This window comes from Berghia stephanieae, chromosome 3, assembly GCF_034508935.2.
Source record: "Berghia stephanieae isolate SIO BIC M18660-M18661 chromosome 3, UCSD_Bste_1.3, whole genome shotgun sequence".
Lineage (NCBI taxonomy): Eukaryota > Metazoa > Mollusca > Gastropoda > Nudibranchia > Aeolidiidae > Berghia > Berghia stephanieae.
Genome location: NC_088362.1, coordinates 25,973,140 through 25,992,655, shown reverse-complemented (window position 1 = coordinate 25,992,655; position 19,516 = coordinate 25,973,140). Strand labels below are relative to the sequence as shown.

Sequence of the window (19,516 nt, the reverse complement as noted above, 5' to 3'; positions counted from 1 at the left end):
ATAGTAAAAAAACGACTATGATCATTTCAAACATTTTTCTTTGGTATGTGGTAGAAGACATTGATTGACCAAACTGCTGGGAATTAAGGGGAGGAAATCCAGGAAATGAACTTTACAACCGCGTCCGATGGCGTTGAAGCCAGTCAAAATACCGCGTAATAATAAACCAATGTCACATATTGATCTTTTTTGTGGTTCAAAAAATATATCAAAATGCAAGAATTTTACACGAAGAAAGATGGGGAAATTAAAATTTAAAAATTTTTTTTTTTTTTGGAAAAACTTAGACAACGCAAATTCATTCATAAGGTTCAAAGTTTTAAGTAAGTATAAGCCTTCCTCACATGTGATTAACTGAAGCAATAAAATATGTGTAAATAAATAAGGTAAAAGACAATCTTTAAACGCATCAATGTAACACAACAACAGTAAAACAAGATGTAAAAAGAGATAACGTTGATTCAAGAATCAATTTTTACAGTAAAGCAAATACATTTTTTAAAAAAAAGGAGAAGAATACCATTTGCTTAGTTAAAATCGAAAGTGATCTTGATGTAAAAATAAAATTGTAAATGTACAATAAATAAAGAAATAAATTAGTGTAGATAACAACTGACCATAAATACACAACACTACGGCTCGGATGGATTCAATTAGCCTCTGAGTTATCGTTGAGATACTTTGTTTCTTTATGTCTGATTATGTCTGGATTTTAAAACAAATCTATGAATGGAAAATTGTAGAAAAAAAGCTGCCATGCCATTGAATGAATAGACTTATTCTACGAATTTCCGTTCATCTCTTTTATTTTTGATTTTTATATTTTATCATCTTCTTTTTTTTTTTAAAAGATAAATCGTTCACAGAAGGCAGTAAGAAAGGCGACAAGATTGATGCTGCTTGAAAAGCTGCCGTATATTAAATTTTTATAGAATCCTGATATGTAGCGATATAGCAATTGATCTTAAATAGGTTATCAGTATTATAAACCAAACAAATTCTAAGGTATTGGTTAAAAACCAAAGTAAAATTTTCAATTGATTAACGATGTTGTGAAAAAAAATTTTAAAAAAGAAACAAAGATGGCAAGTTTTGATCTGGAATTTCTTCTTGTCTTTTCTTATCTTGCAAAAGAGGATGCAGATAATGAGGTGGTCCCGTCTAATCATCTTTTTTATCTTTATCATCCCTCTTGAGATGCTCGGATGCCATGATAGCTTCCTTGGCCAGGTATTTCTCTCTCAGCATCTGTAGCTTGACGTTCCTGGGAATGTCGGGCACCAAGTAGGCAACCAACCAGGACAGAGCTTGCACCGAGAACTGAGGAAGGTCATGTGATCATTTCTCATGTAAAAATAGAACAGTAATGATGAATTTTAAAAAACAAAAAACTGTAAGTCATAAAATATAAGAATGTTAGCATTAAATTACACTTTTTTCGTTTGTATTTTATAGAAAAATTCCACATATTTACCCTTCCCCCTCTCCCTCCAAAAGAAAATAAAAATGTTTTACATGATAAAAACTATAGTAGATGTAATATATTTAACAACAGATTGTAAATGTCCACAAAGGATATTGCCTTTTGTTATCGTAAACCACAGCTAGGGCACATTCAACTAAATTGCAAACAGTAAGTTGAAAAGATCATATATATATATATTACCCCCCCCCCCCCCCACCACCACCACCACCACTTCTCTTCACCATTGCTGTTGCTGAGTTTCTCTGTATTCTAAGAATACTCAAATTCAGAGTTTATTTATACCATTTGAGACCTAATATTATCGAATACTTACAATGAAAGCAATGATGAAAGCCAGTCGTCCAGCTAGGACATGCCAGTATACAATGCTATAGTCATAGGGACTGTCACCACCTGGGGGATTGCGGAATCCACGGAACCTGTCACGGAGGGGAAAGAGAAAATATAAATATCAAAATTCCTTACGATGTTGCGGCAATATATCATACATGTGGATAAGATAAATCTGCCAACAATATTGTAATAAATCTTTGAAAAATTCATATTGTAACAAATGTGCCAAATATTGGTCTGTCGTTGATCTGGTTTTTAAGCAATATACAGTCCACTCCGGATAATCGCAACTCAGTTAATGGCAACTTTTGGTTACTCGCAACATTTCCCATGAAGCGGAATTAATTCTATATAAAAGTCACTGGTTAAGTGCGACAAATTTCGGTTATTCACAACAAATTTTTGCCCTCAAAAAGTGGTAAATTCAAGAAATCAATCAAACAAAATATCATGACTAAATTTCATCATGGACGTAATCTTGACAGGTTGAAAAATCGAGAGTGAGCTGGATTTAATGCTACATTATTGTGTCACCATTCTATTTGAGATAAAAGAGGGCGGGGATTTGCAGTATGGGTTTATGATGTTATCTGTGGCTATTGACTAGGAGGCGAGGGGGCTGGTGTTGTGGTATGCCACTCACTTTTGGATCAGAAGGTCCTGGGTATGAGCCTCGCTCGGCGCATAGTTGAGTCCTTGGAAAAAGGCTCTTTACTCACATTCTCCCATCATACTCAGATGTAAAAAGAGTACTTGGCGGTTAACAGCGTTGTCTCTGTCGGAATAAAATCTTATATCGCCTAACAGGTGTCATGTCTCATTCTACATATTACGTATTACTATTGGTCAGGGACCCTTTGTAAAACGCTTTGAGCACATTTAGTGGATATTGCGCTATATAAAAAACTCTATTAAGAGTGCCCTATTTCACTGCATAAAGTTTGTATCCTGTATTGTCCTCTGGCACATCTCAACTTACTTCATTCCATGCTTTTTATTAACTCACTCAACCCTAACACCGACTCTATCCGTAGTTTACACAGGTTACATTTGCCCCATGCCTATTTATTACATTTTTCGGAGTCAAATTATAGGCGCAGTATCAAAGCTAATGTTTTTCATTTTTACATGTTAATGGTAGTTGAATAAAAATATACAACAGGCACATTCTCATTTTTAATACATTATTTTGCAATTTTGCAAAGTAGCAAAAACCTCTAAGATTGAGTGAGTTAAAACATCCTTCTTCTCACCTGCAAATGGTGACGTTTCCAAACTCAGGAGGCACTTCGTCTGGAATGCTTTTCTTCTCAAAGTTGGCGACATTAAAGGGTGAAAGGGTAAAATCCACGTAGTTGTCCCACTTTCCTTCGTCCTTGTATGAGTACTTGTATACCAGTTTGGGAATGAACTCGGATGTGAAGGCAATGATGAAGGCCTGATCGGAGAGAAAAATTTACCGTTCAGTAGGAGTTTAGAAAAGTACTGATGTATGTATACTTATAATAATGTCCAGAACAATGAAAGCAATTAATGACAGATCATAATATATCATATCAAATGTTAGAGGTTAAAGGTTAATAGAAGTAAATCCTTCAAATGTCTTTGAAAAGAAGAAAAAGAAAAAGAAGAAGAAGGAGGAAGAGGAGGAGGAGAAGAAAAGAAGATGAAGAAAAGAAGAAGAAGAAGAAGAAGAAGAAGAAGAAGAAGAAGAAGAAGAAGAAGAAGAAGAAGAAGAAGAAGAAGAAGAAGAAGAAGAAGAAGAAGAAAAAGAAGAAAATGAAGAAGAAGAAGAAGAAAAAGAAGAAAGCGGAGGAAGGAGGGAGAGGCTGAGGAGGAGACTTACATTTGAGATGACAGCCATTTGGGAAATACCTTGGAGGATTCCAAACCAGATACCTGCAGGGAGCAAATATCATTGGATGAGACTCTGATCTGATTACATCGTCATCAACATATTGGATAAGACTAAGACTTTCTATCTATCTCTCTCTCTCCCTCTCTCTCTCTCTCTCTCACTCACCCACCCCCCCCCCCCCCCCCCCTGGATCATCATCCTTCCTCACCAATATCCTGGGCCCTCATGGCTAAGGGCCGTCTGAGCTGAGTGACAAACTTGTATGCGTCCAGCCTGACTTCGATGATGTTGTTGAGAAGGGCAAAGAGAGGAGCGAGTGGGAAGGCAGCCACAAAGATTGTGACGAAGCCGTACTGGATCACTGTGGGTGGAAGAAGAATGGAGAAAATTTAAAGAAAAAAATAATTAAATACTAGTTGTCATAGTCATCGGTCATTGCTGTAATGGTAAAACTCTCAGACAGACGTGTACGTATATGCAGGTCTGACATCCGAACCTGCTTATGGGCCTGGTTTAACATTGTTGTAATGGACAATCTTTTACGTCATTTTTTTTTTAGATTTCCATTACAACAATGAGCCCATAGGGAATTGGGTTATCAGACCTGCAAATAAGTGCACTTCGTCTCAGACCGATATTAATATGTAAATATTGTCTACTGCAACAATATCAATTCAAGCCATTAATTGAATCAGGTTATCAGACCCGCTAAAATGAGCACCTAAAAATCCTTACCCATTTCCAGATATTCGTCAAACAATCCCAGTTCCGTGAGAGACTCCATGGTGAAGTCTTTCTCCCATCTTGACACCTTCTCACTGTGTTTGCCATCCACGTCCTTCATGTGTCGGTTCTTGAACCAGTTCATTACTTTCCTGTTTACAAGATTCAATATTATAAATAACACAGAAAAAGAAAAAATATAATACACTTCAAGAATACAATAACAGTTACCATACACAATAATAGTATGTATTTAAAGGCTTTTGCATGTAGTGTGTAAGTGTGTGCTTGTATGTATATATATATGAGAGAGAGAGAGAGAGAGAGAGAGAGAGAGAGAGAGAGAGAGAGAGAGAGAGAGAGAGAGAGAGAGAGAGAGAGAGAGAGAGAGAGAGAGAGAGAGTATAATATGTGTACCAATGGATGGCCGTGTACAGCTAATAATAGACTTACGGCATAACGAGTTCCTTAACGTTGTTGAAAGCTTGTTTCCCCACCATGATGATGGCCAGTTGGATACACAACTCAATCAGACAGCCTGAAGGATCACACTGACGACCGAGGAGAGAGGGAAAGATCATCAGGTTAAAGTTCAAGGTCAAGGTCAAATTTATTTATTGAGTGAATGCGTTTGCTACCAAATTCTATCCCTTGCTTGGTGACCAAATTGGATTCAACAGTCTGATGTCACGTCGCCCAGCAACGACGAGCAGCGTATTTCTAAACAAATAAAATTGGTACTTTTTATTTTTCATGCTGGCTAGAACTTTACATATGTCATGTGATCAGAATGTATAACAGTCAAAACATGATCATATTTATAATGTTTTTCTCCTCTGGATACATTTTTATGCTCATCGGAAAAATATTTCATAAGGGCATCCGCCATTGTTCCAATAGTTTAGAGCCAGTTACTAAGTTACTATGCGTCATTACAAGGGAAGGGACGTCATAACTGTTGAAACCAATTATTGTAACTAAAAAACCAGACCTGCCAAGTTGAACATTTAAAAGTTTTTGTAGATTTAAGGAGATAAAAATAGAAATCGCAAGCGTCAACAATTTACTCTCAAAAGGGCTAAGATAAAAACACTTCAAAATCCTTAGAATTCTGCACTCTGACATCCACTTTCATTTTTAATTAAAAAGTATTAATAACTTATAGTTAGAGATATTCATGAACCTTCCAAATTGGAGATTTAAAAAATTTCATAATTCTACAAATTTTTCGTAGGAGTAGGTAGATCTGCAGCTAAATCACCATTTAAAATAAGGATCATTTTTTATAACACATGAATCAATAAATAACAATGTGAAATTGAATGTAGCTCAGCTTAAATTTAATATACGAAAACAGATAATATGGGCGTCTCGGGTTTCCCCTTTATCAACAAAACAAGATGAATGAAACACTACAGACATTCATATTCATCGAATATATTAAAAAAACAAGACGTGTACTTATTTGCAGGTCTGATAACCCAATTCCTTATAGGCTCATTATATTGTTGGAATGGAATTCTCAAATGATGCAAAAATATTGTCCATTATAACAATGTTAAACTAGGCCCATAGGTGGGATCGGATATCAGACCTGCGTATGTACACGTCGGTAAAACATTTTTATATTATCATTTTTGGGAGTTACCTCTTCCTGTCTTGCTCCACCAATGTCTCTGTTGTAGTCGCCTGGTCTTCCAACACCCCTGGAGAGGGATTAAAATAAATATGAAATTACATTGAACACTTCTACACTTACTCAATGTCATTTTAACTTGAGCTTTTATATTTAACTTGAGCATTCGTATATAGCGCAATATCCACTAAATGAGTTCAAAGCGCTTTACAAAGGGGTCCCTGACCAACAGCAACACGTAACATGAAGAACGAGACATGTCACCTGTCAGGCGATATTACAATTTTTTCCAGACAGATACAACGCTGTTAACAGTCAGGTACTCATTTTACACCTGAGTACGGTGAGAGAATGTGAGTAAAGAGTCTTTTCTAAGGACTCAACTATGCGCCGAGGGAGGCTCAAACCCCGGACCTTCCGATCCGAAAGTGAGTGTCATACAACAAGACTACAGACACTTACTAAATTATGTCATTTTAACTTGAGCATGTGTATAGGCGCAATATCCACTAAACGAGCTCAAAGCGCTTTACAAAGGGTTCCTGACCAACAGCAACACGTAACATGTAGAATGAGACATGCCGCCTGTTAGACAATATAACAATTATTTTTTTTCCGACAGAGACAACCCTGTTAACGTCCAAGTACCCCTATGGGATGAATAAAGGGAATGGTATCATTATTTATCTTTATTTATTGGAACAGACTTATTTATTTGTCTTCATTCAATACTATTTTCCATCACTGTTTATGGAAACCACTTGTATCAGCAATCTAATTTTGCCTGAAGGCAAGGCAAGGCTAACACAACAGATAATTCCTCACGCTTATCGTTGCGAGTGGTTGAGGCCACCCACATATTGCGTGTCGGTGTTGTTGTGTGTGTACTCGTAACTAGAAACCTCTAGGACTTACCATTTGACGTCATTTTTTAGTTTTGTGCAGCATCTAGTGAGTTGTCGTTAGTAGGAAAGAAGTGATTCCATTGCTTGAACTATTGAATACAACTCACAATTTGTTTAACTTCAAAGACTTTTTTTAAAGTAATTTTTTGGTCAGTGTGAGGCTATAAATTAACGATGGCTGCGGTGTACTCCACGTGAGATTCAATGGGCGATTCATTCAACAGTTCCGTGCTCATCATGTCGCATCTTTTTGTTTTAAATTAATTAAAGTTTAATCCCATGGATGTGCCCTGCCTGAAGGTCATCTTGTATGTATGTATGCGCGGCTATGTGGTCTTGTGGTATGACACTCGCTTTCGGATCAGAAGGACCTGTGTGCGAGCCTCGCTCGACGCATAGTTGAGCCCTTGGAGAAGGCTCTTTTACCTGGCCCTTAACAGCGTTGTCTCTGTCTGAAAAATATTAATATCGCTTTGACAGTCGTCAGTCATGTCCCGTCCGACATGTTAAATGTTGCTGTTGGCCATGACCCTTTGTAAAGCACTTTGAACACGTTTAGTGTATATTGAGCTATAATATAATAGCTCAATTTCTTTTTTTTTTTTTTTTTTTTTTTAATGTATAAATTTCATTTGTTTTTTTTGCACTTACTTCCCTTTGACAAGAGCGATGTAAAAGAGGGAGGCGTTGTGGTTGACAAACTGGAACAAGAACATCTTGAGGGTGAAACTGTCTTCCCATTCAGTAAGGGTGCGGTGTGTCTCTGAAAATGATATAAAATAGCACATAGAAGGAACGAAGATGACGTCACTCAGGTCTTTGTTATTGTTTTTTGCCATCAGCGTCTATGAGTAATTCTCACTTAAACTGTATTAACCAGACTATAAAAGTTCATAGTTACACAGAGTTTTGCATGTTGGTCCGTTATACTCCCTGATGGCAATGTTGTGAGCTTCTTAGCCAAGCGCATACCATCTATATATATATATATATATATATATAATATATATATATATATATATATATATATATATATATATATATATATATATATATATATCAACATCAAAAAGTCATTTTTACCTTTCAAAAACCAACAAGCCCCCCCCCCCCCCCCCGGAGGTGGCTTTCATACACCACAATCAATCGATTAAAATAACTCATTCCCCCCCCCCCCCCCCCCCCCCCCCCCCCCCCCCCCCCGAAACTCGCACCAGCTAATCATAAATAAATTCCCTTTATTCGTCCTTAAGGGAAATTTTTTTTTAGGATTTGTTCCAATGGGAGACTGAAATAACAAAGGCGTCAGCCGCAGTGCAGCGCCGCCCACAAAGTGAGCTAAGGCTAGGTGACTTTCTCAAGGCCACAGAACGCGGCGAGTAGTCGAACTCGGTCCTTTTCGGGTACGAAGCAAAGACCATACAGCTGATCCACGCTATCCCAAGAACACAGTCTTAACAGTCCAAGACTACTAGACGTTTACGTAGTCCACCTTCCCACCCACTCCCCCTCCCCGGCCAATAAACTTAAGCTTTTATACACCACAATCAATAGATCAAAATAACTCATCAAAGTTTTGGTTAGATACCGCAACTCGGGGACCCAAATAATTTTGGGGGTTTGGGAGGGGGGAAACTTTTTTAAAACAAAAGTCTAGTAGGGGGTTTGGGAGGGGAGAGACTTAAAAAAAAAAAGTTTCCCCTCCTCCCAAACCCCCAAAATTATTTTTTTTAAAAAGTTTCCCCCCTCCCAAAACCCCAAAATTATTTGGGTCCCGGAGTTTGCGGTAGAACCAAAGTTTTTAGAAAGTATCGTATTAATATCCTCACCAAAATCTGTCAAGAACTTGGCTATGATATGATAGACTTTTCCAAGGACGATAATGGCTATCAAGTTGATGCAGGCAGCAGTAATGGAAGTGATGGTGCTGGCTCTGGTCTTGACGGTTCTGTCGGTGACGGCGTAGAGGGCGGCGGACACGGTCATGCGGTACACGATCACACCAAACACAGCGGCTAACACCACACACAACTAACACACAGGAACCGGAAACCAAAGAACAAAAATAATGAATGCTCTGTAAATATTATGGCTGGCCTCTCTCTCTCTCTCTCTCTCTCTCTCTCTCTCTCTCTCTCTCTCTCTCTCTCTCTCTCTCTCTCTCTCTCTCTCTCTCTCACACACACACATATGTATATATTTATATATATAGTCCATATCCACAAACTCATCAGGCTAAAATACTCCATTCACTCTACTAACAGGCTACAATAATATACATTATGTCAATATCAGGTATCTTTTAACTCCTGAGTCGAGAGGGATATGTCTGTAATGTGCCTTACCAAAAGACACAACACTGGGCCAAATTGTCTTCTGATTACACCATCTTTCCATTGACCGCACTAAATATTGCTTGAGCTTTGTTTCATGATACCACTGAGCCACTTATATATAATGTTGGCAATGGTCAGGCTCTTCTTCACATAATTTTCATTATTCAGAACATTTCAAAGTTTTTCACAAAATTACATTAACTGTTAAAATTATAAGTAGGTATCACTCCAGAAAATTGAAACCTGCATTCTTGTGATGTGAAAGATATTGACTGTCTAGCTAGAATTTCCTTAGTATAATCAATGTTAATTGATTTGTCTTGTGAAATAAATTTTTTAAAACACACACACACACGCACACACACACACACACACATACACATTGAAACACAATATTAATAAACAAATAGGTAAATTAAAAAAAAACAAAACAAACCACGATAAAAAAAAAAAATCCACATATCCCCTAAAAAACAATATTTACCTCCTACTCATGAAAAATTCAAAATTCAAAAAAATTTTAAAACGATTTTAAAAATGAATACACACACACACACACACACACACACACACACACACACACACACAAAAGCAACAACTACCAAAAAAAAAATAATAATAACAAGAGAAAAAAAAACAAACAATCAAAAAAATAAAAACAACCAACCAAAACAACAAGTCAATGACTATCTAACCCTCTATTAAACCAAAAAAAAAAAAAAAAAAAAAAAAAAGGCAACGTGAGGACTTACCATGAATACGACGACCCAGACCGACGAACACGATCTCAGGATTCGAGATGAGAACTCCAGGTACGGTTCCTCTGACTGAAATGACACACAGGGAGAGAAAGAACAAACGAGACGTTAACAGTAGCAGGACACAAATAACTGGACTGGACTGGACTGGACTGGACCCACGAACCAGATAACTGCCGTATTCTAGAAAGACGCGTATTTAAACATTTTGGCAACAAAACTCGTCCTTCAAATATATATCGATCGATTTAGGGGACAAGCGAGACTCAGCGGTATGGTCTTTGCTTCTACCCGACAGGTACCAAGTTCGATCACCCGCGGCTGTGTTGTGTGGCCTTGAGCAAGTCACCCCGCCCTCGCTCAATTAGCGGCGCTGCACTGCGGCTGATGCCAGGGTTATTCCAGTCTTCCCTTGGGTTAGACCCTAAGCCAAATTTCCCCATGGGGATGAATAAAGGGAATTTTATTTTTATTATATTATTTATATGACCCTCACCTTGACAAAAAAAAACAAAAAAAAAAAAAATAAAAAAATAAAATCCCCCCAAAAACCTGGTACTTGCCCGATTCTAATTCTACCTGAATGTCCCAGATTTTAGAGTTTTGGACAGGATGTAGTCCTTCAGAGCCATTAGGCTCCTGGAGCAGGAGTTTATCCCGGTTTCTGTAGCAAGAAACGGATAATAGCAATAGCTTGCTTTCCTTTGGATAGGACGCTAGTCTATCGCACAGTACTTTCCCCCAAATCTAATAGATCCAGCTACCCATTCACTGCTGGGTGGACAGAACAAAAAATCTCGACTGCACTCGGGACCGATCTTGGTTGGATCCCTTTGTGTGTGAAGCGAGTACTCTATCAACTGAGCTATCTGGACCCCCTTTTTGACAGGATGAGGGTCATTTTAAATCGATCGATATTTGAAGGATGAATTTTCTAGCCAAATTTTTTAAGTACGTGTCACGAATTAGGCCGTTAAAAGGTTAAGTTGTTTTAAACTCATAAATATGTAAGTTACAGATTAGACTTTTTTTTAAAAATCACATAGACTGATAAAAAGGTTAATGAGAATCATTGAACAATTCATCATTGAAATGTTAGTAAAGTACCTTTATGAGAATGTGTGATGTAAATGTTGTTGCTCGAAGCTCCAAGAAATAAATAACAATGCGAAATTGAACGTAAGCCTCAATTTAATATACGAAAACAGATAAAATAGACGTTTTTGGTTTCCTCTTTATCAACAAAACAGGATGAATGAAACATTACAGACGAATGACGACATTACCACATTATTTCACTAATCTGTAGTGTTTCATTCATCCTGTTTTGTTGATAAAGGGGGAACCGAAACGTCTTTTTTATTTGTTTTCGAATATTACATTGAAGCTTACATTCAATTTCACATTGTTATTTATTGAGAATGAGTGATTAACCATAATGAATGGAGGAATGGAAAACTAGAGAGGGATCATTACGACCAGAGAGAGGAAAACATGTTTTATTCTAGAGGTACAGGGAATGAGATTAGCGGAAGAGTAGCGTCCCTTGATTGGACGTCACCGGCGGAAAAGTTATTAGAGAACGTCATGTTGGTTGTGCGCATGCGTCTCTCGTCCTCACTTCCGGTGAAAGCGGCATGAGACACTTCACCGAAAGAGAGGACGAGAGAGACGCATGCGCAAAACCATTTTGACGTTCTCTCTGTAAGGTGACGTCCAATCAAGGGACGCTACTCTTCCGCTAATATCATTCCCTATTAAGGATAAACATAAGGGGGGTACATTTTATGGAATTATGTTTAAACACTATAGGTTGCCTGGAGTTATGGACTGTAAACGTTTGACCAAAAAAAAAAAAAAAAAAAAAAAGGGGGGGGGGGGGGGAGATATATAATGTAACAGTTTGGATACACACAAACTATCAAATAGAAAAAGTTTCGGGCTTAAATTCTTAGCCAACTTCAAGAAAAACAATAGAAGCTGTAATAAGTTGTTGCCAGCTGGTTTTTTAAACCTGAAACGTTCAATTGTTTGGAAATTTTGTCCTTTAATCAAAGCTGATTTTTTAAAAAAATGTTGCATTTTAAAATCTACGTAGAATAGAAACCAAATAGAATATGTGGTCGAGTGGCATGACACTCGCTTTTGGATCGGGAGGTCCTGGGTTCAAGCCTTGCTCGGCGCATAGTGTTGAGTCCTTGGAAAGGGCTCTTTACTCAACATTCTCTCACCGTACTCGGGTGTAAAAATGAGTACCTTGTGTACCATGAGTACGTTGTCTCTGTCCGAAAACAAATTATTGTATTATCGCCTAAAAGGCGCCATGTCTCGTTTTACATTTTACGTGTTGCTGTTGGTCAGGGACTCTTTGTAAAGCGTTTTGAGCACGATTAGTTGATATTGCGCTATATAACAGCTCAAGTTATAGAATAATAATACGTTAAGACATGGGATTAAAACATTAAAAAAATATTTTTAAAAAATCAAAAATCCTTCTGTAAAAAATTATAAAATTTTGATTTGGAAAAAAAAAAATTTTTCTTTATTTAAAAAAAAAAAAAAAATTAACATCGCTCGGAACTTTAATTCTATATTGGAAAAAAAATCATTTTGATTTGGAAAAAACTTTTTTTTTCTTTAGTTAAAAAAAAAATTAACTTCGGAACTTTAATTCTAGACGTCTACATTGGAAAAAAAAATCATCACGACCAAAAAATAGTAATATAATTTTTTTTTAAAAATCAAAAATAAAATGTCATTAAAATAATTAAGAGTACAAAAGTAGGACAAGGCAAATACGTAGAGTTCTAGAATTTCAAATTGATAACCCTTATCCAAGATACAAAAAAACAAACAAACAACAACCAAAAGAAAAGAAAAAAAAAAAAACAAGTAAAAGAAAAAAAGAAAGTATAAAATATGTGTATAAATAAATATACGTTGTCCCAAACCTCATGCTGTGTCAATGTTACGGCTTCATCTCTGCCGTACTCTGAAAACAAAACAAAACACATATTTAAAAATTTGGCCAGAAAACTCGTCCTTCAAATATCGATCGATTTAAATGACTCTATCTTGGCAAAAAAGAAGACTTCGGCGAAGTCCCGGGTTTGAGAGTTTTTGCCAAGATGAGAGTTGATAAAATCGATCGATAATTGAAGGACGACTTTTCTGGCCAATATTTTAAAAATATTATGTGTTTTTCCAGAGTACGGCATATCTATATAATATATCTAGTTACCAATGACATCAATTGACGTTTTGTTGTCATAGTATTGTTGTCGTAGAGAATCAATCCCGATACAACAGAAAGACAACATTACACCAGGTAATCCATTCATGATTCTTTCTTTTAAAGAAAAAAAAAATAAATCTTTTGCTCTAAGAACTCGAGGGAAATAAAAATTTAATAAAGAAATAAGAAAAAAAAAGTAAAAAAAAAAAAAAAGAAAAAAAAAAAAAAAAGAAAACAACAACAATAAAAAATATCAAATAAAAAGATATGATTTTCAAACTCCCCCTCCCACCCAAACAAAAAATCGCCAAAAAAAAAAAAAAGAATAAAATAAAATAACCCCCCCCCCCCCCCTAAAAAAAAAAAACAAAAAAAAAAAAAAAACCAAACAAACCCCGATATACATCTCGATAAAAATATACGGGAAAGAAAGAGAAAGAGAAAGAAAGAGAGAGAGAGAGAGAGAGAGAGAGAGAGAGAGAGAGAGAGAGAGAGAGAGAGAGAGAGAGAGAGAAGGGGGGGGGGGGGGGTTATTGTGACTAACGATAATAGAATTGCATTCATTGATATCATAGTGTAATATCATCCAGTACCGCATTATAATGAATAGCACACGTTTCCATGCATGCTTTTCATGGAAGGTGTCCAATATATTGGAAATGAATAAATAATATGGCAATACCTATAGGGAATTAGATTAGCGGAAGAGTAGCGTCCCTTGATTGGACGTCACCTTACAGAGAGAACGTCAAAATGGTTTTGCGCATGCGTCTCTCTCGTCCTCGCTTTCGGTGAAGTGTCTAATGCCGCACAACCAACATGACGTTCTCTCTCTAATAACTTTTCCGCTCGTGACTTCTAATCAAGGGACGCTACTCTTCCGCTAATCTCATTCCCTATTATATTATTATTGTTACATTAAGGGCTCTGCATGGCAGCAGCTTCTAATTAATGGTGCTCACATTACTATGTTATGACGATCGACCCCATCAGCAAATTTGCATGGCAGCAAGCCATTATTAGTGTATTAAAGTGAGAGGTTCAGCTACTCGTCAAGCCCTGAATGGTGTATGTCAGTGTACAAGAATATCAAAGACATTCGGTGTGGTTGTAATGTCAATTGTATCATGTCAGTTTGCGGTCAAAATAGACCAGACATTGCAGGTAGATGGATTGATAGATTAGATAGATAGATAGATTGATAGATAGATAGATTGATAGATAGATAGATAGATAGATAGATAGATAGATAGATAGATAGATAGATAGATAGATAGATAGATAGATAGATAGATTGATTGATTGATTGATTGATTGATAGATAGCTTAGATAGATAGATAGATAGATAGATAGATAGATAGATAGATAGATAGATAGATAGATAGATAGATTGATTGATTGATTGATAGATTAGATAGTTAGATAGATTGATTGATTGATTGATAGATTGATAGATTAGATAGATAGATAGAACTAGATAGATAGATGGATGGATGGATGGATGGATGGATAGATAGATAGATATAGATAGATAGATAAGAGAGAGAGAGAGAGAGAGAGAGAGAGAGAGAGAGAGAGAGAGAGAGGGGGGGTGTTTCATTCAGTAATGTTATGTGTTTTATAACACTACTGCTCTCGTCTACAGTATCTTGTTTGTACTTGCTCATTTAAACAAAGAAGAACAACTAAATGTCGAATGCTTTCACAACAATACACTATTTTTTTAAATGGTCTAATATTAATGTCAAATTATTTTTAAAAAATGAAAAATTAAAAAATAAATAAATTAATTAATTAATTTAAAAGGTATAAAATAAAACTGTATTAAATTGAAACGGGTGGGATGAGGTTGATAAGCAAATGGGTGGGAGGGGGAGAGGCATAACAGGGGATAAATGAAAAGAAAATCGGCTTGGTTGATTGCAATATTATTATTATTATTATTATTATTATTATTATTATTATTATTATTATTATTATTATTATTATTATTATTATTATTATTATTATCATTATTTCCTTCCTTCATTGAGAAACCGGTGCTTTTAACTCAATCAACCTTAACACCGACTATATCCGTAGTTTACCCGAGTTACTTTTACCCCATGCCTATTTATTACTTTTTTCTGAGACAAATTATAGGCGCAGTATCTAATTTTTTAGTTTTTACATGTTAATGGTAGTTGAATAAAACTATCAGCTCATTTTTAATACGTTTCTGGCAATTAAAAAAACCCAGTTAGTTAAAGAGTTTAACGTTTATACGCAGATATTTCCGACGATATAAATTCAAGGTTAAGAATTGGAATAAAATTACCAGGTGTCACGTGACTGACCAGGTTGACTGGCCTATGCTGGAAAAAAAACAACAACTCGTATTTCAATATTTGGCCAGAAAACTCGTCCTTAAAATATCGATCGATTCATTTAAACCGACGTGTACATATATGCAGGTATGACATCCGAACCACTTCTGGGCCTAGTTTAACATTGTTGTAATGGATAATATTTTGCGTAATTTTTTGTTGCTGTTGTTGAAGATTTCCATTACAACAATGAGCCCATAAGTGATTAGGTTATCAGACCTGAAAATAAGTGCACGTTGATTTCAACCATTCTTTTTCTCAGAATACGGCAGTCAACTGGGTAATTGAAAATAAAAATCGATTTTTCCCCCTAAATGTTATGGACACAAATTTAGAAATATCAAATATTATCTGGTCAGATCAGGTCGAGTGGTAGCGAATGCTTATTATTATTATTATTATTATTATTATTATTATTATTATTATTATTATTATTATTATTATTATTATTATTATTATTATTATTATTATTATCATTATTTCCGATTCATTTAAAAACGGTTTGTGCAGTTTTATTATGTCATTGTATATCGATGGCTGGCGGACCAAACCTTTGAAGTCCCAATTTTCACGATCGATGGATCAAAACTCTGAAGTCTACATACGAACTTTGCGAACCGTGTTTTATTTAATTGGTGCAGAGGTCTGATCTACCCAAAATTACATAATTCATGGTGTGCAAAGCTCATAATACGTAGACTTCAGAGGTTTGACCGTCCATCGTGAACATCGAGACTTCAGAGGTTTGAACCGCCGACCATATATCTTTCATGTGTGACCCTATCAGTATGCCAAGAGAAGAGAGAATAACAATTTGTATTGAATGAAAAAAAAAACACTTGTAAATCTGTAAAATCTGAAAAAGTGAAAAATATTTGCTTTAAAAAAAATCCTACAACATTTAAAGTGGCGGAGTGTAAAATAAAAATAAACAAAAAATCTATGACGATAAAAAACTGAAATGAAATAGAAAAAACTCCCTTGATATAAACAGTCTGAAAGAGAAACAAATGAGGTGTTTATATTGGAGGGAGGGCATGACAATAATAAAGAGAAAAAAATCTTAGGAGGAGGGGGGGGGGGGATTAACTCTGGATGGATTGTACCACACAAACACTATGAGATAACAGGCCGACTGATTTTTTGAGATGGTTTTTTTCTTGTTTTTTTCTTTCTTGCTTTGTCTGGCACCTTTCATACACACTTGTTCACTTCTTTATTTTACACCGGTGCCTACTCCTTAACCCTCTCCGTATCAACTAAAGGAAAATCGTCACATACGTTACGATACAACCAATATTTTTCTTATTCAAAAAATTTAAAGATAATGAACAGGGTGTTGTTGAAGAGCATGTTTTGCTAAAGAAATTATGCATCGTAAGAACTTTACTGCTATTGTGTTTGAATGATAAAAAATATATTTTTGTATTAGTTGGGTGTGAAGATTTGGGGAAAATCCTGAAAATGGCTGGTAAGGAGAGAGTTAGCGTCTTAATTTGACATTTTCAAAGGGTATTTGTATGTACTTAGTCATACCAAAATCCCGAGGCCAAAGCGTCGTTTACTTTGTTTTGTATCTTTTATAAAAGTCATTTATACTCCCTATGTATTTAGTAATGATGAGAATTGGAAGAAGAACTTTATCTTAAACTTCAATTAAAAATAAGCAGCTGGGTTGGAGGAGCTTGTGATTGGGTGAATCAAAAACTACTTTATTTATGTTATTTTATTTTATAATCCTTAGGATTTAGAAGCTGCTGTTTTCGGGGAACATTCTCTAGAGTTTGTGTGGCACGGTCCTTCTTATGGGGTTGGCGGATCGCATGAAGCATGGTTGTGGTAGCGATGATGGTGATGATGATAATATGATGATGATAATGATGATGATGCTGACGATGGTGGTGGTGGTGATATTGTTGCTGCTGCAGATAATGCTGCTACTGTTGCTGCTTCTGAAATTGATGATGATGAAGATGATGATGATGATGATGATGATGATGATGATGATGATGATGATGATGATGATGATGAGAATTATGATGGTGATGATGATTATAAAACGATGACGAATGTTGCAAGATGGCAATAAAAAAGGCAAGCTACAAGATTCATGCAGATTCCTTGAGGCAAGCAGCACAAACTGTGTGGAGGCGAGAGATGAACCGGCGACTACTCTACCTGGGTTCCATCTGGGTTCTGTAAAATACACACCATGGGCATTGGCTACAGAACATTAGGGTGGGTTCTACGGGGAAGGATAGGAAAGTCATGCTTGGACAGGAAGTCAAATACAGGCATGACTCTAGTATCCATGGAAACGATCCACCAACAAACACCGAACTCTCTCTCTCTCTCTCTCTCTCTCTCTCTCTCTCTCTCTCTCTCTCTCTCTCTCTCTCTCTCTTTCTCTCTCTCTCTCTCTCTCTCTCTCATTTCTCCATTTATATATTTTTCTATTTAGACACATGAGAGACGCGACGAGAGGCACATAGACTAGAGGTGAAGGAGCGTCTTCAAAGATCAGAGTAGGTGAGAAAGGCACGGTTGTTCAGATGCCGATGGTGACGATATGAGGCACACCCCCCCCCCACACACACACTCACACACACACACACACTGTGTGTGTGGTGCGGTGGCCATCTCAACGCCACCCTTTGCCATAAGCTCGAAGGACCGTGCTTATTTTCAAGTCGATATAGACAGAATGCAATTTTCCAAAAACGATATAAGGTGGATCAGGATTTGGTGAACATAAAACATGAAGTTATGAAATAAGTATTAATCAAACGAAATACGAATATTGCAAATAAAACATTAATTTATGAGGAGAGAAAACAGTATTTATAGAAGCGTTTAAAGATAATATGGATATTTGATTAAATAGCTAATGGTGTTTACAGATTTCCCTGGGGAGAGGGTTAGTAAAGAAGTAAAAATATGACGTGTGACACAGGGCTATCATTAATAAAAAATTAGAATCAGAAAATGTTAATGAAATTCAAACAACTGATCATAGAACATATCTAACACCATCCCACACCGCACAAATGGTGCGTCTAGCTTCAGAATTGAAGCTGCAACAGTATGGATTGGATTGGGAAAAAAAAATCAAAACAAAATAGAACAAAATAGAAAAAGAAGATTCAAAGCGACACCATCTTAAGTATTGAATGGCCCTGACACATCGCTCAACAAAAAAGTTATTTTAAGAGTTCAACTATTTAACTGATATATTTAATATGATTAAAATTGTGCGGCTTATTAAGAATCTTAAATCCCTATCTTTGCTTACTTTGATATTCGTATTTCAACAATGGAAATGTTGTTTTAACGTAAAATTTGATAATAGGCCTTCAGAGAGAAAAATAGAAGGAGTACACAGATTCGCTTTTAATGGGAATATAAACACACTCGACACACACAAATCACACGCATTAGAGATGCAATAGAGGGAAAACATGACACACGTACAGAAAAAGAAGGAAGTGAAATAGCACGGGGAAAATACTGACCGGAATTCTTTTAATTTACACACACACAATTTGTCAGTTTTTGATTAACATTGTATAATAGTTTTCTATATCAAATTAATAACTAAATCAATTTTAAAAGAGACATACAATTCCACAACATGAAATGGCTAATGGTTAGTCTTTAGGAGTATTTTATGTCACTTTTTCTTTTTAAAGCGAAAGAAATGAAACAGTTCATGTTTTGAAAGCACACTTAAGACTAACGTTTGCTCTGCCTATTGCATTTATTGGTAACACATACAGTCTTGCACTTATTCACAGGAAAACGTGTGAAATTTAGGTCATGTGACACAGAAACATTAACTATAAACGTGATTGTCAATGGGTATTTCGATACATAATAATA

At 36.1% G+C, this 19,516-nt stretch overlaps 1 protein-coding gene across 50 annotated transcripts in view; it reads right to left on the bottom strand.

Moving 5' to 3' along the window:
* Positions 1 to 802: 802 nt before the first annotated feature.
* Positions 803 to 19,516, bottom strand: part of LOC144967431 (anoctamin-4-like) — a 165,623-nt gene continuing 146,909 nt past the window's right edge. For 25 of the 50 annotated variants that reach the window (XM_078904674.1, XM_078904670.1, XM_078904664.1 and 22 more), the window contains 12 exons: positions 17,816 to 17,833; positions 10,030 to 10,104; positions 8,771 to 8,972; positions 7,593 to 7,704; positions 6,049 to 6,106; positions 4,854 to 4,951; positions 4,413 to 4,552; positions 3,886 to 4,038; positions 3,666 to 3,718; positions 3,073 to 3,257; positions 1,800 to 1,905; positions 803 to 1,320 (listed from right to left, as the gene is read on the bottom strand). In XM_078904674.1, the coding sequence (XP_078760800.1) occupies positions 1,162 to 1,320; positions 1,800 to 1,905; positions 3,073 to 3,257; positions 3,666 to 3,718; positions 3,886 to 4,038; positions 4,413 to 4,552; positions 4,854 to 4,951; positions 6,049 to 6,106; positions 7,593 to 7,704; positions 8,771 to 8,972; positions 10,030 to 10,104; positions 17,816 to 17,833 (1,359 nt within the window). In that variant the 3' untranslated portion in view covers positions 803 to 1,161. The remainder of the gene's footprint in view (positions 1,321 to 1,799; positions 1,906 to 3,072; positions 3,258 to 3,665; positions 3,719 to 3,885; positions 4,039 to 4,412; positions 4,553 to 4,853; positions 4,952 to 6,048; positions 6,107 to 7,592; positions 7,705 to 8,770; positions 8,973 to 10,029; positions 10,105 to 17,815; positions 17,834 to 19,516) is intronic. The other 25 variants (XM_078904666.1, XM_078904667.1, XM_078904676.1 and 22 more) reach the window with 1 other exon arrangement.